Genomic DNA, 23499 nt, shown 5'->3' on the forward strand with positions numbered 1-23499 from the left:
AGGGAGATAGCAGGGAGACAGCCTCGGAGAGAGAGAGAGAGAGAGGGGAGTGCAGAGAGACAGCCTCGGAGAGAGAGGGGAGAGCTATTGAGAGTACAAATGACACCGAGACAGCCTCAGAGAGCGGGAATAGCAGAGAGACAGATGATACAAATGACACTGAGACAGTCCCAAAGAGAGGGGGCAGGGAGACGGTATATCATTACACAGTCACAGCGATGTGTGAAAGGAATGTGGGAATCAGTGAATTTACTGTGTGTGTGGGGGGGGTCAGATTTACCCCTGCCCCTTCTGTCTGTGTGTGGGGGGGTCAGATATACCCCTGCCCCTTCTGTCTGTGGGGGGGGGTCAGATATACCCCTGCCCCTTCTGTCTGTGTGTGGGGGGGGTCAGATTTACCCCTGCCCCTTCTGTCTGTGTGTGGGGGGGTCAGATATACCCCTGCCCCTTCTGTCTGTGGGGGGGGGGGTCAGATATACCCCTGCCCCTTCTGTCTGTGTGGGGGGGGTGTCAGATATACCCCTGCCCCTTCTGTCTGTGTGTGTGTGGGGGGGGGGTCAGATTTACCCCTGCCCCTTCTGTCTGTGTGTGGGGGGGTCAGATATACCCCTGCCCCTTCTGTCTGTGTGTGTGTGGGGGGGTCAGATATACCCCTGCCCCTTCTGTCTGTGTGGGGGGGTCAGATATACCACTGCCCTGTCTCTATGGGAGGGGGGGTAAATAAACTATCCATTTGTACAGAATGAATTTGAACCGTACAGCGCTACAGAATGTGCTGGCGCTATATAAATCTATAATAGTAGCAGTAATATGAATTATATGTAATGATCTCTATTGGGTTATGTAAGTGTGATATGATGTCATACATGCATATATGAACATTGTATGGCAGCGGGTCAGGTGATATTAACGTGTTACTGTGACGTGTTCCGTGCAGCCTGTCCCGTTCCTGTGTGTGTTGTGTATAAATGTAGATCAGGGCCCCCTACAAACCTAAACAGGTACCAGTCGTACCCCCGCTGTCTGTTCCTGTATGTGCTGTCTGTAGAGTACATACATGTTGGTTATCGCGTGCGTGTATCGCGTATACCTGTCTGTCCTGCTGTACAGCGCTGTGGAATATGATAGTGCTATATAAATCAATAAACAAAATAACGCTGATGCATAGCTGTCTGCTCTCTCCCTATGCCTGTCCTGTCTATCCTCGCTCTCCCTCTGCCTGTCCTGTCTGTCTGTCTGTCCCCTCTCTCTGCCTGTCCTGTCTGTCTGTCTGTCCCCTCTCTCTGCCTGTCCTGTCTGTCCTCTCTCTCCATCTTCCTGTCCTGTCTGTCCTCTCTCTCCATCTTCCTGTCCTGTCTGTCCTCTCTCTCCCTCTGCCTGTCCTGTCTGTCTGTCCCCTCTCTCTGCCTGTCCTGTCTGTCCTCTCTCTCCATCTTCTTGTCCTGTCTGTCCTCTCTCTTTGCCTGTCCTGTCTGTCTGTCTGTCTGTCCCCTCTCTCAGTCTGTCCCCTCTCTGCCTGTCCTGTCTGTCTGTTCTCCCTCTGCCTGTCCTGTCTGTCTGTTCTCCCTCTGCCTGTCCTGTCTGTCTGTTCTCCCTCTGCCTGTCCTGTCTGTCTGTTCTCCCTCTGCCTGTCCTGTCTGGCTGCTGCAGGCCCGACCCCTCCCCCTGCTCATTTCCATAACAGAGGCGGGGGCGGGGCCGGGCGCTGAGAGGGCGGCCCCCCGAGCTCCGGGTTCATTCTCTCTCTCTCCTCCAAAGCAACCGGATCAAGGATTCTTGTGGATTAAACCGAGAGACGTCTGGGCTTCATCTCCGCGGGTACCGTCCCTGGATATACCGGTCTATGCAAAGCCTCAACCGCCCCCTCTCTCTGCTGGATTTTGCCCCCCCTTTGGATTTGAACCGGGAACAATTCTTTATTTTTTTTCTCATATTGAGGATCCGTTTCCACCCCCCGTTTTTCTGCCCCCTCTAAGTGCCCCGTTTTGTTTTTTGCCCCTGCCCTGGTTGCGCTGTCCTTTTCGGGGGACGCATCGCGTGTGGATCTGTGGTGTGTGTTGGTCCCCCTGCTCCCGGGATCTTCGCCTCTTGTCGTTAAGGAGGATACTCGGGATTCGGTTCTTGGAACGTTGAGGAGGATCTCCCAATCCAAGAGACTGGCGTATGTTCCAGATCGCTTTGGCTTGTCGGATCCCCAGTCCCCTTCGATCCTCCTGGGCTGCTGCTGCTGGTCTCTGCCCGGCCTCGGCTCCAGGATCCTTCATGATTTGCGGGCGTCATGCACGTTTTTTAGCCGGGAAGCCCTGCTCTCGTCCCGCATGTTCAGGACCAAACGATCGGTGCTCGTCCGGCGACTCTGGCGGAGCCGAGCTCCCGGGGAGACGGGAGAAGGGGAAGGCGAGAGCAGGGTGCATGGAGCCGGGAGCTGCTGCATGGGCAAGTCTGCCAAGGTGTCCAAGGCTCAGCTGGGGTCGGAGGCTGAACTGAAAGCCCTCACCCACTCGGTGCTCAAGCGGCTCAAGGAGAGGCAGCTGGAGGGGCTGCTGCAGGCGGTGGAGACTAAAGGGGGAGCCCGCAGCCCCTGCCTCCTGCTGCCGGCGGCCAAACTGGACTCCAGGCTCGGCCAGCAGCCCTTCTCCCTGCCCCTGCTGCTCTGCAAGGTCTTCAGGTGGCCGGATCTCCGCCATTCGTCCGAGGTCAAGAGGCTGAGCTGCTGCGAGTCCTATGGAAAGAACAACCCGGAGCTGGTCTGCTGCAACCCGCACCACCTGAGCCGGCTCTGCGAGCTAGGTATGGCGCTGCTCCTGGGAATGGTGGGAGGGGGGTTACCCCTGGGCAAGGCTCCGAGACCCGGTTACGGGTGATGTTACCCCTGGGGTGCTGCCAGTGACCCGTGCCACGCACTGACTCATTCCGAATACCCCAACTGTCTTCTTCTTAATATCCAGGCTCTGCCTCTGTCTCCTTCCTAATTCCCTCACTGTATGATTTCCTAATACCCCACCGCTGGCACCGACTCCTTCCTAATGGCCGGCCTGTGCCAACGTCTCCTTCCCAGTGCCCAGATTGTGTCTCATCCTTAATACCCATCTTGTGCCATTGGGTAGTTTCTGTGAAACCAAATGACTCGTCTGACCCCCTAAATGCCCCATGACTATCTCCACTCTCCTCCTTGCTGACTTGGATCTTCCAGTCTAGTCCCTGAATTTCTTTTCTAGCGCCCGGCAGAGGAGGTAATGGCAGTGAATGTCTGTATAGTGTAATTATGAAGCCCAAATACTGGTACCCCCCCCTGATGCCTGGGGGTTGGTAAGATGCACCCCAAATGCAAGAATAGAATGTCTCATGTCCTCTCTGGGGTGGGATATTGCAGAGGACACTTCATGTCTTAAATCGCCCATTTGGTGATGCATATTAACCAGATGTTAAAGGAAAGCCTTGGGGGGGGGGTGAATAGTGTCCTCCTTACAAGCATTTTCTTAGAAAGTCTCGGTTCTTCATACACCTGATTGTGTTGATGTTTGGGTTACATTTAGGGGTCCGACCGAGAACTTCCGAGACTCAAAACTCTATATATTGTGACATATACGGTCAAATACACATCTGTCTGCGGACTCCTTAACCGTGTGCGTCCCAGCGCCCATCAGGCCAGCTCTGCATTACAAAGAAGCATTCCTTTTGTCGCCCTTTCTCTGTATATCTATGCACAGTCTGGCTGGGTCTCGGTACCTTTTGCGTTATGGTAATTCAGGTAGTCTGCACAAAGGTGACAGATTGACTCGTGTGAACAATCAAAGTCATTGTTGATGGCGCAGCACCCCAGGGGTTAAAGACGGCAATCCTACTGCAGTTTCCCATAATATTCTATTTGATTAGATTGCGGCCTGTATTGGAATGATATAATATATCTATTAGCCTTTTTTCTTTTTTTTTGGAAGGGTATGTCCCTTTAAATCCCAGGTATGTTATGATTAATTGCAACAATGTATCAAAGCACAATTGGTTAAATGCAACATTGTAACAAGCGCATGCATAAACTTTGTTTCCATTAAAAATGTTATATTCTTGCGGAATTGGATACATTGTAACTTTTTACAGAAATGTAGACTAATGGGGGGGTTTAAGCATGAATGGATAGGGGGGGTATTTAATAGCTGATGTCAATACACAGACATTGTTTGTAAAGAGGGCAGAAATAAAGGAAGAGAATGTAGGGGAGGGGGTTTAAATGTCACTAGTGTCCCCTCCCCCTTTTCCCTTTCTGTGCAATGTTAAATGTATGTGCAGGCAGCAGAGGATTATCAGGCACTGGGAATCAGTTGGTGATTTGCACTAGGGAGGCTCTGATCAGACAGCCAGAGAGGCAGATAGCTGGGGCCCTGGCGCCAGGCAGCCTCATTTGTTTATCTGACAGCTAAATATCAAGGCAGTCGCCGCCTGCTGTCCTGCCTACAACCCTCTGAGCTTACACAAACAGTTTGGCTTAAAGAATACCAGTGTTATCATAAGTTTCTATCTCTCTCTCTCTCCTAATTTTTTTTTTCTCATGGCTGGCTTTTTATTTTTCCTTTCTACTTTTTTATTTCAGAATCACCCCCACCTCCTTACACAAGATATCCAATGGATTTTCTCAAACCGACTGGTGAGTAATTTTTTTTATTTTTTTTTTTCATTTTTGTCTGGCTTTCCTTTTTTTTTTTTAATTTTTTTTTAATTAAAAAAAGTGGAAAATATTTTGTTTTTCAGTGCTTTTTTAGATGTTTTTTGCTTTTTTTTTTGGTTTTGTCTGTTGTATGATTTTCAGTTTTTTTTTTTGTAATAAAATTTGAAGCACTTTTACAACTTTTTAAAAGATATATTTTTTTTAATGGAATCTTAACGAATGTTGTAGAATATTTGTATTTTTTGGTGTATGTCTGGAAATGTGCAAATATTAAAATGACTATAAAAAAAAAAAAAAAAAATACAATATATTTTTCTTGGATTTTTTTTTTATTAAAATGTTGATGTGGAAACTGTTGCGGGCAATTATGCTGCCAATGAAGTCCGGGAACTACTTATCCGATGGGCAATGAGCACGGCACTCGAGTAGTTAAAAGCAGGTTCTGGCGTGCCTGTTGCTGTAATTAAGGGGCTGTCTGCCAGGGCGAAAGCCCATTTTAAACTGGCACCAGTGCTTTAGAGTCGCCTGTGTAAATCTCTCGCTGGCATCTGTCTCACCTTGTGCTAGATAAATAAGGCTGCTATTGTGGGCAGAGAGGGAAGTCTCCAGATATATCGGATGTGTGTCGAATGTCTAGGAGTGGTCACTGAGTCACCTCGTATCTCGCTCTTGAGATGGAATGTTCCCAAGTATTGATTAGCTCGCGGGCCCTTTTATTTGCGATTATATCTTTTAATGTCACGCAACAATTAAGAGACTCGAGCATCACTTCCAGCTACCATAAAACAGCGACTTACACTTTTTTTTTTTAACCATTTTGGCCAACTGCGTTCCTCTTCCTCCCCATGCAGTAGGGATATCTGCTGAGGGATACCGTTGAATGGTAAGGGGTATCCCGGTTAACTCACTATGGGTTTTTCAGCCCGTTGACGCATGTTTATCCTATTAAAGTCCATTAGCGTGCTATTCTTTGTGTTGCTAACCGGTATCCGGCAGCTAATGGCCAGGGTGTCTTCATGGTGGCCCCCATAATAATCTTTATCCGGAGGTCCCCCCAAAAATCCCTCCTCTATTCCGCTGCTATACAGGTGGAGTCTTTGGCTTTAAGGACCTCTGTTTTCTAAATATGGCCCAAAATTAGGTTTGCTGACCCTGTAAATCCACTTTTTTCTGTGCTCTGCTGGATCAGATAAGTGATTGTGTTGCTTGTATCCTCTCGGTAATAAGACCGGGGGGGGTAATTTCGGAGAGAAGCTTGGCCAATCCAATGGCTCGCGTAGGCCAAGTTCTCTGGTTGATGCATGTGATGATGGTGCGAATGCTAGTCTGCGCTCAGGAAAGGAAAAGTTACTCGGCCAGCTGCGAGGAAGTGATTAAAAGTGCCTGTCGGAAGGCAACAGACAAATACACCGTGGACGGGTCCGGGGGGTTTAATGTAAAATGGGCCGGTGGTGGCGCTGGCCCGGTGTGACAATGTGACAGCTGTTGGTTTCATTCAGTCACTCCATTCGGTGGTCATCGTGAATCGTGGTCAGTGTTCATTCATGGTGCTTTACGTGTGTTGGGTCTTTAATGGACCGGTGCACCTTGGGTGTTTAACTCCTTGGGTGCCGCAGGGAATGGGATAATGCTTGGCATCATATTGACTTGGCCGTCAAGCGGTTAATGCTCCTCATTCCCGCACCTCCGGGCACTTTGTCTCCTGGTGGCTAGGTAGTTATTGCTTGCGTCTGGCGCTTTATTATTAGTTTTACTCCTGGGTTCCTCTCGGCTTTATCTGTTTCTTCTAATCAGTCAGTGTCTCCGCTGGGTACAAGAAAACGCAACCCCAACCCCCCCCCCCCCCGGATTGCTAGAAGCGGAATTGCTTTCCTGGAAAGCGACAGGGATTGCGTTTTGTTTCTCGAGGCCTCGATCGTCCCCGCAGAAAATGTGCATTTCACGTCTCGTGGTGTAGGCAGCACCCCCGACGGGCGTTTTTTTTTTTTAAAGTGCCGTTTTGGGGTCACAGAGGCCAAAGGAAGTCTTAGGATGCTCCTTGAAATGCCTGCTCCTGATGCGTGATTTTATTTTTTGGGCAGGCGAAGCTGTGTGTTCCATCTGTTTGTTTCTGGTTACTAGGTGAGAATGGGGATCATCGTTTTGTAATGGAAAACTATTAAATAATAACCAGTTTAACAAGGAGCGAGACGGCCGCGTTCGCTCTCCTCCGGCGAATGACACGGCGCTTTGATACGTAAAGGGTTAACTAAGACTGACTCCAAGGTTAGGTGGCAATCTTGCCCCAATTACTAATATTAAACAGAGCGGCGATCGGTGGTCCTAGTTAGTCCTGGGTGGAATGAGAGGGTTGATGGGAATCTGGGTCATCCAACTACAACTCCCACAATCCTCAGCTGCCCTTTTCAATTAGAGGGTTGCGCTGTTAATGCTTTTTGTTATTTGGCTGTTTGCTTGCCCAGGCATGGTATGGATGTTGGGTATCTCTGCCGCTACGACTGCAACTCCCATCATACAGAGTGAGAGTTGTAGTCGACTCCGCTTTCAGTACCCGCGATCGGCTTCCCCGTTATATCCCGTGTACCAGGCGCACGGGCGAGAGATTTTTTTTTTGTTGTTTCGTGTTGCTGATACGCGGCCAAGTTCCTGAAATCGTATATCCCGAGGCGTTGCTGCACGTGGGAGCCGAGCTGTTTGCCGCGGGGATGGAAGCGCCCGACGCGTTTCGCGGATTGTTGCCGCGCATGTCCGCATCTATTGCGCTCTAGCGCTTCGGCTCTCGCCGTTTACCCAACCAGCGGCGAAAGGAACGCAAATGCTTCCTTGGGACGTTTCAAACCCCTCCTGGAAGACGTTTAGAAAGCGCACCCCGCGGTATTTCACCAGCGACTCCGCTTCCTGTCTCCTCCATTGTTAAACCTCGATTGACTGTATCCTGTTAAACTGTAAATTCCTGTTCCTCGTTAGTCTTTTGCCCCGATTAACCTCTCGTTGGATGTACTTTAACCATTTTGAGTACCAGAGGAGCTGAACAGGCATAAGCAAAAGGCCTTTGACATCGGCCCCATTCGGCCCCCGTCTAGTCTGCCAGTTTCTCCTGCTGTAAAGACTCAAACCTTTTAATCAGTTGTTGTCTTAGGCTCAGGAGCCGTATGTCTATCCCATGCATGTCCCTGGCTTGCCCTCTACCACTTCTGCTGGGAGGCTGTTCCGCATACCTTACCCTAAGCTAATTAGTAGAGCTTTCAACGAAGTTCCTTTCTAAGTTTTTTGAGTGTTTCTGCTTCTCCCAGAAAGGAAGCCTGCAGACTCCGTGGAGCGAGAGAACACCTAAAAGCATGCGTTTGGCTAATAAATGACAGATGTTGTTCCTTAACCCGTTCGTGGGCCGTTAGATCGGCGCTCGTCTGTTCTGTGCCTAAAGGATGCTCTATAAGAATGGCACTTTTTTAATGTTTTTATTGCATACTTGAATTAAAAAATTCTTTCTTTTTGATGTTTTTTTCTTTTTGGTAAAGTTGTGACTCTATACATTGCATATATCCATTCTATACATTGTATTAATGCATACTATTTTTTTTTTTTTTTCTTCACAGCGGATCAACCAGACTCTGTACCTTCCTCCACTGAAACTGGGGGAACAAATTATGTGGCCCCTGAGGGGCTGTCAGGTAAGATTTTCATTCCATTCATTTCAATATTAAATGTAGCTTTTTTTTTTTGTTTTACCTTTTTTTGAGCATTTTATGCCGATCTCTACATTTCGATTCTTATGTAGCTATTACGATACATTTTTTTTGGAACTTTCGTCATCTTGTTTGTTATCGTCGCCTGTGTGGGAGTCGGGGGCAGAGGGGGCTTTGCTTTTCGTGCAATTAGCTTGCTTGGCTACGGTAACCCCAAAGGCTGGAGCGTTTTTTTTTTACAAGGCATTTAGCGGAATCTGAAGTTGTTAAAGCCGGACGGGGTAAATCTTAATTGGGTTGTTATGAGTTAGCAGGCCCTGCGTCTATAAGAAAGAAAGAAATCAAAAGCAGATATTGCCAGTAAATTCTTCTTACGTCTTCATTAAGGATTTTGCCGAGAGCCTCGACGGTCCATATTCCAGATGTCATATCCGTAAAAGCTCTTGTTAGTGTTGGGTGGAATGGAAGCATTATGAGAACGTAGAGATGACCAAACGTAGTCAACTTCAGTCGCCCCACACTGTAATTCTCATAAGATAAAGATGGCTGCCAGTGTAATAGTTGGGGTGCTAGTGGCTGCCCTTGTCTGGTGCTTATTTTTTTGTTACCTTGACTCATACTTTGGTGAACGGAGAGTTAATGGAATGTTGTGGTTTATTCTCCGTACTATTTCACATTCTCCAAGTCGCTCTTATCAGATCTTTTAAGATGAAGGCTTCAAGGTAGAGCTGATCTACTGAAAGTTCCTATCCCCCATGGAGCAGGTTCAGGGGAGGTGGGGTAGTAGTCCAAAGTTTTGTTATTGATAACATCTTGAGCGTCTGGTCTGATGCTGGAAAAGGCAAATAAAGAAGAGGCTTGTGCTGTAGGAATTAACAACCTGGATAGAAATACCTTCATTTTTTTTTTTTTTTTTGGATACCAGAGGTGGCAGGCAACGCGCGAATTGGAGCTGCACGCCCATGCGCCACTCATAGTTAAGTGGAGCTTTCTTGTGTAATTTAATCTGGCGTCTTTAAACCGGTGAAGTCAAGGTTTCTCTTATTTCGTGACACTCCTTCTTCCCCCTACCCTGCCTTTTTTTGTGTGTGTGTGGAGTCTCTGGAGCCTACAAAGGCTTTAAAAAGGAATTTAAAGTTATGGACGGATTTTATGGGTGTTGCTGCAGAAACTTGTGTAAAAGTCTTAGAAGGAGCTCATGTAACCGGTCAAGAGCGAGGGGGGCGGTGAAATGGCAACTAAGCCTACGCTTCGGCGGACTACAACTCGCATCATGCCGCAATGGCGGGCATCGGAGATAAGGCGAAGGGTTTAGAGTGCATGCGCCAGGGCAAGATGTTACCCGCCGCTCTTTATAACTTGTTAATGTTTGGAACGCTCAGTCCTGAGTCTGCGTTCCGACTTAAATGATCTGTGAGAGTCTTATATTTGAGCGATTTGGCTTATATTGGACTGTGTGCCATCGCTGCTTGAAAGCAGGTGACTTTATTAAAAGTTTTTGGGGATAACTGTTTTAGAACCACTTGGTGTCGGTTTTTTTAAAGTCTTTTTTTTTTGTTAAGGGGGGTATCGGGTTCTGCTGGTTCAGAAAGGTCATGTTTTTGTTGTAGGTAGCTGGGTTTTTTTGGAACAGAACCCAAACTCTTCTTCATCTTTCCTTTCTTGATCTTCCCGAGCACAAAAGTCCAAACAGCGAGTGTTGATTCATGAAGGAATACGGTTAAATATGCAAGTCCTGAAACCCCGCCAAGTTCCTCCACATGAAAGGGCATTTGTTTTATATTAAGTCTTGATTTACTAGCGGCCCTTATTCTGCTTGGTTTGCGTAGTTCTTTAATGTTCAACCCCAAGAGGCAAAAGTACGGGTCTGCAGGAGAGAAGAAAAAATCCCAGAATCCTTTGCGGGCTCCCTCTTTAGCTGTGCTGTAGGATTTTGTGTGTGCAAGATATATATATATATGTGTGTATAATATATATATTACACACTTTAATGTATGGTTCCCATGCCACACAATAGAGCTACCATGTAAACAAGCCATTGTCTTATGTGACTAGACACCTAGAAACCAGACCCAAATATTTTGTGACTCCTATTATTGTCAATACATTTTTTTTTATTTTTTTTTGTATGCGGGATTCTTATAGGATCCGTGTGCAGCATTTGCAAGATTTGCTACAAAATGTATTTATTTTTTATTTATTTATAAAGTATCAAAAAGAGGTCGGCAGCTGTGATGGTTCTGCTGATCTGCCCTGGCAGTCAGATGTAAAAAAAAAAAAAAAAAAAAAATGTACCCAATAAGAGGCAGACTGTGCGAGTGGCATTTTTTTTTTTCTTATTTTATGTGTTTTTTATTTTCTTTTTTTTTTTTATTCTGCCCTCCTCTCCCCGGCTCCTGGCTGGGTCTTGCAGCAGTGAGCTGGCTTAATGAATGGGGGAGGAAGGTCGGGACTCGGGAGGCTGGAGCCAGAGATTTGATTCCTTTGGCAAAGGAAGAAAAAAAAAAAAAAAAAATGTGAATGCTAAAATCCCAATCCCTGGAGGGCCCCCTCACAAAAGAACTGGTTCCTCCTGGAAAGCACAGAAGTGACCTTTAATTCACTGGAGCTGCCCTTTCATGTTCTATATGGAACTGCCCCCCCCCCTTCTTAAAAGAAGCTGATCTTGGTGGAGAAATGACTTGCGTGGGCTTTAACCTTAACTCTTTAAATGCTGACGATGTGTGCGGTGTATCGGCGGCGTTCCGTAACACGCTGGGTAGCCCATTACTGGTGGGTAAAAGCTACCCTTGGAGTAGCAAGAACCTTATGCTTGGAGTTATGTGAGTGGTAGCCCCCCCCAAAAAATCTAAAAATATGTATAGAAGCTGGGTCTAGATGCCTTCAAGAACTTTGGAGACCATATTGACTTTATTGCTGTGTTTTTTACAATTTTTTTTTGTTGTTGTAAGCTTACTCATGTTACAAAAGCCTCAAAGGGTTAAGAAATCTTTTTTTTTTTTTTTTTTTTTTTTTTTTTTTAATGGCAGAGTTAAATTACAGAGTTGAGCCGTGAAAGGGTGTGTTCCTTTTTAGAAAAGGGGACTAAATCGATTCTCATGCTCTTAAAATTCTGTCCAACTCCCTCTAAGTGCGTAAACGAGCTTAGTCAAAGGTCCCGGCCGGGTCTCATGGCAGCACCCACCAAAATGACGCGGCCAGCCCTGAAACATGCCACGCTATCCGGCTCACCCGCCCCGAGAGGTTTCTGCTTCGCATCGTAACTAAATTCTGGCCACCAGAGCAAGTTCTTCTGCACGAAGGGCCACACCGGCCCTGGATAAATCTCTCTGCGATTTACTGTCTAGGGAAAAAAACCTAAACGCCTTCTCCGATGAGAACGTTGCGTATGGTCCTACATGGTCCTACGTGTCTGGCATGGTCTGGTAGGAAGTTCATCCTTGGTCTTCCACCAGCATTTGTTGAGTTCTTCTAGAAGTTTATGCTCCACGAGCAAGGCCTGTATGACGCTTGGGAACGTATACAGCGGATATCTATAGGGAAAGAAAAAAAAAACCGAAAGTTCCATTCTAGAATTGGTGAACCCGCTGTGAATTGGTGATCCTTTCACCCTCGCTACAAAAGCAATGAGGTCTCTCTCGCTTGTGGTTCATTATAACATAGCAGACAAGCCTGGAATGCTTCTGCGCTCCTTTGATCACAAGTGGCATCTCTATCAGTGCTGAGAACCAACGCCCCCCCCCCCCGGGCTGTGCATTCGCGAGACGCGGACGATTGACTTGGATACAGTTTCTTGTTACTAATGAACCGCAGTCCGACGTTATGTGCCGTTTTCATTGAGGTTTGTAAAGGTGTCCTCTATCCCGCCCCCCCCAACGTCCTACATCGCCCGCCATGCCCAGGACGATTGTCCCGGAAGAGGAATCCTTTTGGAAAGCGGTTTTTGCTCACCCAAAGTAGCAAATATACGAATACACTGGTTTGTAAAAGTAAAAACATTCGCGATGTCCGTCGGTCTGGACGCGGAGGAGCTCTGATAACGGCGGCGGTCAAAGGGCGACGCGAGGGTAGAGCGAGTTTTTGTGTGGTCGGGACAAAGGGAGGTTATCGGGGGGTTAATGGCAGGATGACCGAGTAAAGGCTTTGGTTGAGACTAGGCTGCCTGCCAGGCTGGGTGTACGGCTCTAAAGAACGTATCAGCTGACCGTGGCTGGAAGAGACCAGGCTAGTGAAGTGGGATTCGGCTAGCGCTGCGCGTCTCTTTTGGTCTCAGGCGTTCTCTTCTTGGCAAAGAGCTTCTCGGAGCAGCTAGGGTGGGCTTCCAACGAGTGGGATTCGTATCGGATTGTAGCTTTTCGTTTCTAGTCCTTTCGTGAATCTGGATACTTTTTTGTTTTTTTGGGGGGGGTGTCTTCATTTTTTTGCTACATTGTTTCGTTGCCAATGAATTGGTTTTCTGTAGATTCCGCCGCCCCCCCCTTTGCTATCGCTAAAAGGAGATTGCTTTTAAAGCTAACCTTAAATAGCGTTGGCTAAAGCAGTCCGCTTACTTAAGCTCTTATAAGCTCTCCGGGAGCCTGAGTTTAGAATCCTGATCTTCTTGGAAAACTTTTTTTTTTTTTTTTTTCCCTTTATATACATATTTCTTCTCTGCTGTAATCGGTAGGACGTCTGGTTCTTTACTATATGTATACATAGTTCCTGAAAGCCACGGCTCTCCATGGACAGCTCCGCCGGGAACGTTTTCTGTACGTAGCCAAAGCAAAATAAATAAATAAAATTAAGTTGTTCTGGCCCTTTAAGGATGGGGGGGTCTCATTTCTACGCAAACGTTTGGGTCACATTTCGCCACCGCTCGGCGCGCTTGATATTCCCATAATATCAGGCCACCGCCGCCAGCGTTATCAGCTATGTGACCGCGCATGTTTAGAAGGTGAACCCTGAATTCCAGCTGGTGCCGTCTCCCAGTGACCTGTGGGAGCGAGGCGTCTCGGGGAATACAGAAAACGAGGCCATCCAGAGGTCACTGCCAACACTCGCGTCTCATTTAAGCGGGATTGAATAACCCACGCAGTAGTCTGGCTGGCTGCATGGGTGTCGCAGACCCAGCTTCCTTTTCAGTTTATTTTCAGATCCAAAGATATGAGCTTCTGCTCCGTTGGCCTCGATTTAGTTGGGACGCGCGAGTATAAATAAAATTCGCGTTTTGGGGGGGGGGACTCCTAAAACTTCCATATCGCTGCATTCTAATTCTAAAAAAAAAAAAAAAAAAAAAAAAAAAATGATAAAAAACAAAAAAAAAAATTGTCTTCTATGATTCTAATGCGGAATGTTGGGCACACATGACGTCTCTTCAATGTTGGGTTGAGACATTATTCCGTTGATACCTTGTGTTTTTTTTGGTCTGTCATCGCTGTCACCAGTTTGGAAACCTGTCTTCTTTGACTGTGGAGCGGGACCCAAACACATGAAAATACCCATAATCCCTTGTTTTTAATGCATGATCTCATACGCTTTCAATCAGCCTCTTTGTATCCTCTTACTTTGAGGTTCTTGAGCTCCAAAATTTTTGTTCATGTTTTTTTCCCTCTATTGGATCCTGGATCAAGAATTTTTTTTTTTTTTTTTTTTTTTTTTTTTTTTTTACTGATAACTTATCCTGCCGTAAAAACGAATCGATCGATGGAAATTTTTTAAAAAAATTTGTAAAATTTTTTTTTATTTTTTTTTTAAATTTTATTATTATAGTAATAGCTTTCACCTTGTTGGTTAAAAGGAAATAATGAAACGGCATAGGAAATTGCATCATCCCCTCTTTAAAAATGTTGCCAGAATAAGAAAAATAATAATAAAAAAAAAAATGCTCTTGAGGAAAGTATTAAAAGCTCTTATTCACTTGGTGAAAGAGAAAAAGTTCTGGAGTACTTTATTTGTATAATTTTATAAAAAAATATATATATAAATATATCGCAGGTCATCTCTAGTTTAAAAATGTTGAAGGCCGTTTCTTGACGCTATCAATTTACTAAAGAATCTTTCATGCTTTTTTATTTTGCTTCCTTCCCCAAACTTTTGAGGCCAAAGAAGTTTGTTGGCCTAGAGCTAACTTTGGTTTGGCCGCTTTAGGTTCCCCACCCAGGGTCGTTATTTTGGGTCTAACTTTTTAAAAATTACAAATTTTTTTTTTCTTCTTCTTCTTAGTTTGCTCTGGCCTTAGACTTTTCACCTTGTTGCCAAACTATATATATATTAATATAAAAAAAATAATATAAATATAATAAGCCTACAGCGTATATAACTTGAAAGTAATAATAATAATAAATATATATAAGAAATTAGGTGTTAAGCAGTATTGTGGTTAAATGTACAGTTTAGTGTGTTTTTTGTGTGTTCCTTTGTCTTGTATTGCTATTAGGGCTGTCTTGCGGAGTAAAGTTGTATACTTAAGATGTCCCCACCCCCCTTTCTTTCTTTCCTAGGGCGCGTTCGCTTGTGTATACTTGATCTAAATGGTCTGTTTTGTTCCATAAGATTAATCAGACATAAAGGCCAGACTTTACCCAGGCACGGTCTAATCTGTAACAATAGCATACCAGTGGCTGGCTTTTGTTTCACTCCCTTCTAGTTACGGTTTCTTGGAGTTCATTAATTAGAACCAAGAGAAAAATGCGCCGCTGTTGCTCTTGATCTAAGTACAGCGAGTTGGGATGTCGAGATTAACCCTTTCCGCGGCCTTGCGCCAATGGGGGGGGATGCAAACTTTTTTTTTTTTTTTCTTGGGGCATTCATGAAAATATAAGGTCTACCTTCTGTGATCCTCGTTTTGTTGACAGAAAAAAAAAGGAGCTGGCCGGGTTCTGTTAGGAGCTGGCCGGGTTCTGTTAGGAGCTGGCCGGGTTCTACGAGGAGCTGGGCCGGGTTCTACTAGGAGCTGGCCGGGTTCTCCTGCGCTGGAAGCTTTTAAAGCTTTGTAGCCGTACACAAAAAAAAGGAGTTTTCTGACTTAATTGTCGCCGGCAATAAAATCCTCTACACGCCCTTCAGAGCGGGACATTCCTTCAAAGATTTAATCTGTCCAAAGCCACTTCTTTAAGCACACACAAGCCATGGGGGGGGGGGTGTATGGCTGTAACTGTTTCACTTGGGGTTAAATAATCATTACAAGGGCCGCGGCGGAGAGCTGTCTTTCTTCTGTCTTTTGATTGTTAAACTCGCTTCCTTGGTGTAAAAGATTCCTCGCACGTTACCGTTTAGACAGCGCAGAGCTTATTGAGAGCACCGGGGCGGAATACAGATCTTCCTTTATGCGAATCGGCTACAAAGAGCCTCCTATTATCTTAACGTTATGGCGGAGCGGCCATCTTTATCTTTATTAGTCGGGGTTATGAGGCAAATCGGATCAATGATGACTTTTAAAACCTACTATATCCATGGGCCAGGTGTAATGTATTGATGATTCAACATGGCTGCCCCCCCCCTGGCAACTGTATAAATATACTTTAAGGGACAATCAAATCTAACATTATTATTATTATTATTATTATTAAGCTATTTAATATTTGTCATCACGCTACTAATAAACCCCACCAGGTGTGCCGGCGGCCATTTTTAAAAGTCCTCCGGCTGCCATAAGGAAAATAACGTAAGCGTTTCGTGTCTTCTGTACTTTAACCCCCGACGCGAGTATTCAGTGAATTCCGCTGACGTTCACAAAGGTGGTTAGATGCTTATCTGTAGCCACCACGGCTGGGTCGCTGTCTCTGAGCAGACGTTGTTGCCTGACAGGTCTTCAGAATATAAAGCCCCCCCCCCAGTCCTTATAACGTAGAGCATGCGCAGCCGCGGGGTCCGGGATATATCGCTACGCCAATCTTCCCATCGGTAGACTTGGGTTTTAGGGTCACTGGGGTGGCTCTGTTCTTGCAGATGTTCTAAATTAGAATGCTGTGACGTCATCAGTGACGCGATATAATTATACAAAGAATGGTGGCGGTAGGAGAACCGGATGAAGCCTATGGAAAAGCCCGTTCTAAGCAAGCCATTTTTTTTAAATTGTATCCGCTGATCAGAAACAATGTTTCAGGTCGGGGTCTAACCAGAGGGGTGAGAAACGGGGACCCCGGGATAAGAAGTTCTTGAAATTCCAACCCATTTTTAAAAAAATATTTCTTATATTTTTTTTTTCACCGCGGCGTGCGTTCTGAAATGGGTTTTCAGCGTGAGAAGCCGGGAGGAGGATGCGTGTGCGTGTGGCTGTGAGCTTAGCATGTGCTCAGGAGACGTGATTAGATTATCAAGGCAGACAGAAGTAATCATTAACTTTTTCAGTCTGCACACTGTCTCCAACCTGGCTGCGTGTTTTTTTTTTTTTGTTTTTTTTTTCCTTTCCCTCTAAGTAGTGGCGCGATGGCCTAATATTCAACTGCAAAGAGAGACGGGGAACGAAAAAAGATTGGAAGGGAGGAGAGAAGAGGCATGGGGAGGAAAAATAAAAAGAATGCCTTTTAACTCTGCTCCCTATCAGATTGAGTCATTTTTTTTTATTTATTTTTTTTCACGTTAAATACAAAGTTCTTTTTTATATATATGTATGTATGGTTTTTTTTTTTGTTTTTTTGCGGATGGTTTGTCATCTTAGCTCCTTTTTAAATGCTGAGAACGTCTGGGCCGGTAGCTGTAAACACGTGATAATATACATTTACAGTACGGTTGGGTTTGAGGTCAGGGCTTTCAAGGAAAACATTCTAACCACATCTTAACTCAAACAAAAATCTCAAACCTAGAAGCCGGCCTTTTGGTTCCATGGCTTTGCTTCTTTAGGGCGTTTAAAAGAAAAAACATAAAACTGGGGTGGTGCTTTCTGCCAAAAGTCTGCGCCCCCATCCTAAACGGTATTTATGTTTTGATACATTGTTTTATTTCAATCTGCACCACGTCGGCTTTGCTAGAATTATATATACAGCCGTCCCATCCATCATCACCCGGCAGCCATGTTGGATTATACATTCTAAGCGAGCGCAGCACCACAGCACTGCTTTACGGCCGCCTGCCCGGTATTGATGTTTACGCGGTCCGGGGTAACAGAATGAATGGTCTGGGTGACTGATACCTGCTTTATGCGATTCATTATTTGGTTGGAATGTGTATATAGTTATACCTTTTGGATATGGTGCCACGAAACCGTAGTCCAATCGGCTACGAGCCCCTGCTTTAGATTTAACCCCTGTCTGCCAGCAGTTATGTTTGTATTAGATTGAACATATTTTGCCACGGGGCTCTACAAACATAAAAAAAAAAACTGGTTAATGTGACTCTTGAATGCTTTGGTTCCTTTTCAGAAGAAATGTTACTTTCATTGTAGCACAAAACGGCCTGTTCTAGCGGCTCGGAGCTCTCTATTCCGCGAGGTCTTTATGTGCTTGTTTTTCTTCTGTCATCCTGACCCCTTAAGGGGCCTTTTCTGCATTTAGTTGGCAGAATTTCTCTATTTTTTTTTTCTTGTCTTGTAAACCCACTGCTTTATTTTTCCCTAGTGGTCCCCCCCCTCCCCCAGTTTAGAAATCAAGGGTGATCTATGGCGTTTGTGGTATATTTGCATCTTAGAAGGCACATAAGGGGTTAAAAATGCAGGTATATAGTTAAAAATAGGCGGAATCTTTTTTTTTTTTTTTGGGGGGATAAAGTGCTGCAATTCCGTGTAACTCCTGCAAAAGTAAATTGCGCCCCCCCTTTTTTTTTTTTTTTTTAGGCGCTTATGGGGTGTAGATGCACCCGCCATGTCTTTAAAATAGCAAAGAGTTAAAAAAACAAACAAAAAAAAAAAAAAAAAACCCACTCTAGCATCACACATACTGTAAATATATTGTGAATGGGTTTTGGCTTCCTTTTGGAACCCACCCTTCCTCTAAGGCATTTTGCTATTAAGCAGAGTTTAACTTCTTCTTACAAAGAGAGCACTATATAATTTGCATGGCTGATGAGACATTGAATCCCGGGACAGAGGAAGTGAAGAACGTAGCTAGCTCTTTTCTAACCGCTGGAGACAGGCAGACAAGTGGTTTGTTTAGTTACATGGATTTTTTTTTTTTTTTTTTCTGTCTCAGACAGTCACAGAAAAGACCTAATGTAGGCTCGGCTCTTTTTAAGAACATTGGCCTCATTTAGCATCACAAAGGGTTAGAACCATCAGGATTTTTTTTTTTTTTTTTTTTTTTTTGCTTTAAACACGCTTACCTTTATCCACCAAACACTCAGAAGGAATCAGCCTGTTCCCTTTGATCATGGTATTTTTTTAACTCTTTTTTTTTTAATTTTTTTTTTTTTTTTTTATATACATATAAAAAAAATTTAATTTTTTTTTGCTTGTTTTAGGCATGTAATAGTAAACAGGATTAACAGATTAATTAAAAAGTTCTTAAAAAAAAAAAAAAAAAAAAAATTTACTTTGTTTTGGCAGCAACTCGTAAAAATCTAATTATTATTTTTTTAATGTATTTTTGAAGTAATTGAAGGAACTGGTAGGATTCATTCATGAACTGTATCCACTGTTGCTATAAAGGTCTGTTCATAGCCGGCCAGGCTGACATATTTTCTGCTTGCTACCAATTTAATAAGTCTTTGTAAGTGACCGTGAGCGGCTTGTAATGTGGTATTCAGTAATGCGTACACAAACACTCGGAGACTCGTCTACCCACGCCCCCCTTCTTTCCTGGAAGGGTCTCTTTCATGTTGGGGTGTGGGAATAGGAAATGAAAATAAACTAAAAAAGAAGAGAAAAAAAAAATCCAAAAAGGAATTTGTGGCGGGTTCTTAAGAATTTTAATTTTGTTCTGCTAGCTAGAGATTTGCAACTATAAAGCACAATTCAGTGTGCGGGGGGGGGGGGTTCGTCTGAAAGGTTGAATCAATACCTGCTTTTTATCCCCCTTACCTTGACAAGTGCCTTTTTGAAAGCAGATTCACTTTTTTTTTTCTTTAAAACATTTTGAGTGGTCTGAAAAGATCTCTTATGATGCCCTTTCCGTAACCTCCAGCATTCCACTTTCCTTTCTATATTTTTGGGGTTTTTAAGTATCCGCAATAGGAAACCTTTAGCGATCCGGCCTTCGCCGTCACGTTCAGCGATCTGCTAGCCTAGTCTACCACTTCTGCTGGGAGTCCGTTCCACTCATCTACCACGCTCTCTTGTTCTAACATTTCTCCTCCTATGAAATCTTTTTTTTATTTTTTTTTTGTCCTGTGTTGAGTCAACGAAAGGGTTACAGAATAAGCATAGACAGCCTGCAATTTATCTGGGCTCGGCTGCAACCATAATCTGAGAACTTCTCTTTACTGACGTCTGTCTGCAAATTGCTGGGTGTACTGGCGAGGTCTCAAAATGAAGGGGGGGGGCGCAGTCTTTAAGGATTTGCTTTCACGCAACAGGGTGGCTGCAAACCCTTTTGCCTTTTCAGATGTTTTTGAAATTACTTTTTTGTTTGTTTTTTTGCTTTTCTTTAAACGCTTTGTGTCGGTATTTTTGTTTGCATGCATCGTTCCGACCTCTGTATTTGTGGACCTCAGGCGACATAGCTTTTCACTATTTAAACATTCTATTAAAAAAAAATAAAAAAAAATCCTATATATATATATTTTTTTTCTTCGTACCCCGGAAACCAATCATAGAGCGGTACAGAGCCACGTAGCTTAATAATTTGTTAGTTACTTTGTAACTTTTTTTTTTCTCTCTCTAAATTCTTCTCCCTCTGATTGTTTGAAACTTAGTGTAGTTTCAAAGGGTTAGGTTAAAGGTAATTTGATCCTATAGCTAGCTTTCCTCCCGTCCTCTCCCCCCTCCCCACGCTTTAAACATTTTTTATTTTTTTTTCCCCTGCCCGGTGCCAGGTTTCAGTAAAGATATTTGAAACAAAGTATTGTGAGGCCCTAAAAAGGGGGACTGTTGAGGCACACCTAAGCTTGCCTAAATTCCTCTAGCTTACTTGATATGGATTTTTTTTTCCTTCCCAGTTTTCCCTCCCCATTCCTTCTGAACATCCTTGGTGTATTGTCCCGAATTTTTTTTTTTATTTTTTTGTTATATTAATCATTAAAAAAAAAAAACTTTTTCTTTTAAACTCTCTGTCGTCGAGTTCCATCACCCCCATTTTTATGGTTTGTTTGTCTCCGATCATCTTGTAGATGGCGCCACCAAAAAAAAAAAATATATAAAAATGATACATTTCCTTTACAGTTGGATAAGAACAATACATTCATTTTTGTTTCCCCCCCTTCTTGTAAATACAAGATTTCCGGTCTCCTCCTTGTCCACCACAGACTAATAAGCTTGGCGAGATCTATAACCTCAGCTGACGTACTGAGTTATATCTCGTTATATCTTTTTTTATTACCGTGGCTCCAGCAAGAAATGTTGTAGACTTTTTTTTATTTTTTTTTTTATTTTTTTTTTTACGTAACTCTCCATAATAAACAAACCATAGAATATCGCGTTATCCGTATTAAACCTTCACATTTAATGCGTTTGGAACATCAGCCGGAAATGAGTTGGGTTTCGGATCAGCTTTCGTTAATGATGTATTCATTTGAATTTGAATCCTTTTTATTTACATGTTTGATGGTTTTTTTTTGTTTTTTTTTTTGCTTCTTTAGCTTGGGATTAATAAAAAAAAATGCAAAAAAAAAAAAACCCAAAAAAAATAACTCTTAGCTGACTTAATGGTTAATTTAGAATTTAAGTTGGTAGTGAATTTAATGGCTAAAAAAAATAAAATAAAAATAAAAAAAATTCAAAAAAAAATCTAAAAATGTCTTGTTTTGTCTCTTAACAGATACCCAACTTCTTCAGGAGTCTGGGGACCCATCCCATTGGTGCGTGGTGGCATACTGGGAAGAGAAAATAAGAGTGGGTCGATTATACTCTGTCCAAGAGCCCTCCCTGGATATATTCTACGATCTACCTCAGGGGAACGGCTTTTGCCTCGGACAACTAAACTCGGACAACAAAAGTCAGCTGGTCCAGAAGGTCCGCAGTAAAATCGGCTACGGGATCCAGTTGACCAAGGAAGTGGACGGTGTCTGGGTTTATAATCGCAGCAGTTATCCAATCTTCATTAAGTCGGCCACACTGGACAACCCCGACTCTAGGACGTTATTGGTCCATAAAGTTTTCCCAGGATTCTCCATCAAAGTGTTTGACTATGAGAAAGCTTACAGTTTGCAGAGACCTAATGACCATGAGTTCATGCAACAGCCGTGGACTGGGTTCACTGTACAGATAAGCTTCGTGAAAGGCTGGGGTCAGTGCTACACGAGACAGTTCATCAGCAGCTGCCCGTGTTGGTTGGAGGTGATCTTTAATAACCGATGACTCGGGCACGAGTGGACATGTGGACTTTCGACTACTTTGCTGCTAATATTTCCTTCTGAGTGCTTGCTTCTTCATGCAAACGTTTTGTTTTCATGTTTTATTTGTCTGTTTGTTTTGAGAAATAGCTTATGTCAAAGGTATTTTTTTTTGGGGTGGGGGGGTTCTCCGAAAACTCTTCTTTCAGGTGTTTAATGACCTCTTATGTGACCAAGCTGGCAGGGGGCGGCAGAACGTCTGGAAGTGAATCCGTGTTGCCAGGGGTAGAGAGAACATCAGTATTTTGGGTTTTTATTAAGGGTGGCCACCACTAGGACCCGTCTCTGCTTGTGTTGGAGTTAAAAGTTGCCTTTCCAAGCTTTAGAAGATGCCTCCACCACTGGGCAGAGTCCATTGAACGGGGATGACCTTGAAACGTACTCAAGACCTTTTTTATCTTGGTTTTCAACCCTCTAGACAAATGGCAGCCAACCTGTAGCCCAGTAGAAGGTGTCAAAACTATAGTTCTCGTGGTCCTAAGCCAAGGTCGTGGCAATTGTAGTTGCCCTTCAACTGTGGTTGTGATTGGTACGCTAAGGATTTTTCTTCTTCTTCAGCATGTAGACTGAAAAAACATTGCACTAGACCAATGTCTTATGCATGACTGGTAACTTTGCTTTAGAAGTTGCTTATTTGATGTATGGATCAAGCCTCCCCACTTCCAGTAGACGATGTCGTGTTTGAGGTATAGGAAAAACCTAATTTTTGGAGTCTCGGTTTGCAGTGATCTGTCCGTTTTTATGGCGATAAAAGACCAAATTTTAAAAGAAAAAAACAAAAAAGCTGCAAACTTCTTCTCACCTACCCATCCCTTCTGGCCGATGCCCCTAACATGCTGTGTGTCACATGAAAGGGGGCCGTTCACGTGGTTTGTTGTTTTAAATAAACCAATACAGGACTGCTGCCCTTTTTAAAGTTTTGCATATTCAAAAATATCAATCTAACTTTTTTTAAAAAAAGTTAATTTTTTTCCCACCAGATTTAACCCCTTTCAGCTTCCCTTTGTAAGCTGCAAGGGGTTAAATCCTTTAGCGTTGTGACGTATAGGTTTGCGGAAGCATGTATACTGTGCAGAAAATACTCGACTTGCAAATAACTTTCCGTAGCCTTTGTTGTTCTAGAAGCAAATTTAACGGGACGGTAAATATTTTTTTTGTATTTTTTTTTTTAATGAAATAAGACATTTCTGCAATTTTTTTTATTTTTTTATTGCGCAGTATACAGGCACTATAGGAGGTAAAGACAATTTGGAGAGATTTCCTCCGTTATCCTTTGAGAGTCCCCTATTAACCTTATAATTATTTCTAAATGGGACTTCTAAGGATGCGGGAGTAAAATTTTTCCGACTTTTTTGGGGGGTTTTAAAGAAAACTCTTGAAAATTCTTATGTCTGGGGAAGAGATTTAATGAAACATACAGTATTTGCTCAATAATTTCTTACTTAAAAGGTACACGTTATGCACAGGGAAGGGATTATTTCTGTTTCTGAAGATCATACGTTGGGTATGATACTTTTTTACATTGTTCCAAGCTCAATGAGCATGATCAACATAAGCTATTTTTCTGAATATCGAAGTTTAAAATGGACAAGATGGGGGCACTCTTTGGAACTTTTAAGCATTGTAGTGCTTTTGGAGAAAAAAAAAAAATAATGGACTCCGTAAAAAAAAAAACAAACAAAAAAAACAAAACAAAAAACTGAGATTTATTAAAAGAAATGTATTTTATGTTATATATAAATATATTATTAC

At 43.6% G+C, this 23499-nt stretch overlaps 1 protein-coding gene across 1 annotated transcript; it reads left to right on the top strand.

Moving 5' to 3' along the window:
• The first annotated feature begins 1763 nt into the window (after nt 1-1763).
• On the top strand, nt 1764-22000 carry SMAD7 (SMAD family member 7). The gene is made up of 4 exons (XM_053448240.1): nt 1764-2790; nt 4589-4642; nt 8260-8334; nt 21174-22000. Exons 1-4 carry the CDS (start codon nt 2319-2321, stop codon nt 21710-21712), a joined length of 1140 nt encoding a protein of 379 aa, XP_053304215.1. The 5' UTR covers nt 1764-2318; the 3' UTR covers nt 21713-22000.
• The last annotated feature ends 1499 nt before the right edge of the window (nt 22001-23499 follow it).

This window comes from Spea bombifrons, chromosome 1 (genome assembly GCF_027358695.1).
Source record: "Spea bombifrons isolate aSpeBom1 chromosome 1, aSpeBom1.2.pri, whole genome shotgun sequence".
Lineage (NCBI taxonomy): Eukaryota > Metazoa > Chordata > Amphibia > Anura > Pelobatidae > Spea > Spea bombifrons.

What these genes read in the sequence shown, in the direction of transcription:
- SMAD7 (XM_053448240.1), top strand. Translation starts at nt 2,319, where the DNA reads ATGTTCAGGACCAAACGATCGGTGCTCGTCCGGCGACTCTGGCGGAGC. An exon ending in GAGCCGGCTCTGCGAGCTAG is followed by an intron (nt 2,791 to 4,588) that starts GTATGGCGCTGC and finishes TTTTTATTTCAG; the next exon opens with AATCACCCCCACCTCCTTAC. An exon ending in GGATTTTCTCAAACCGACTG is followed by an intron (nt 4,643 to 8,259) that starts GTGAGTAATTTT and finishes TTTTCTTCACAG; the next exon opens with CGGATCAACCAGACTCTGTA.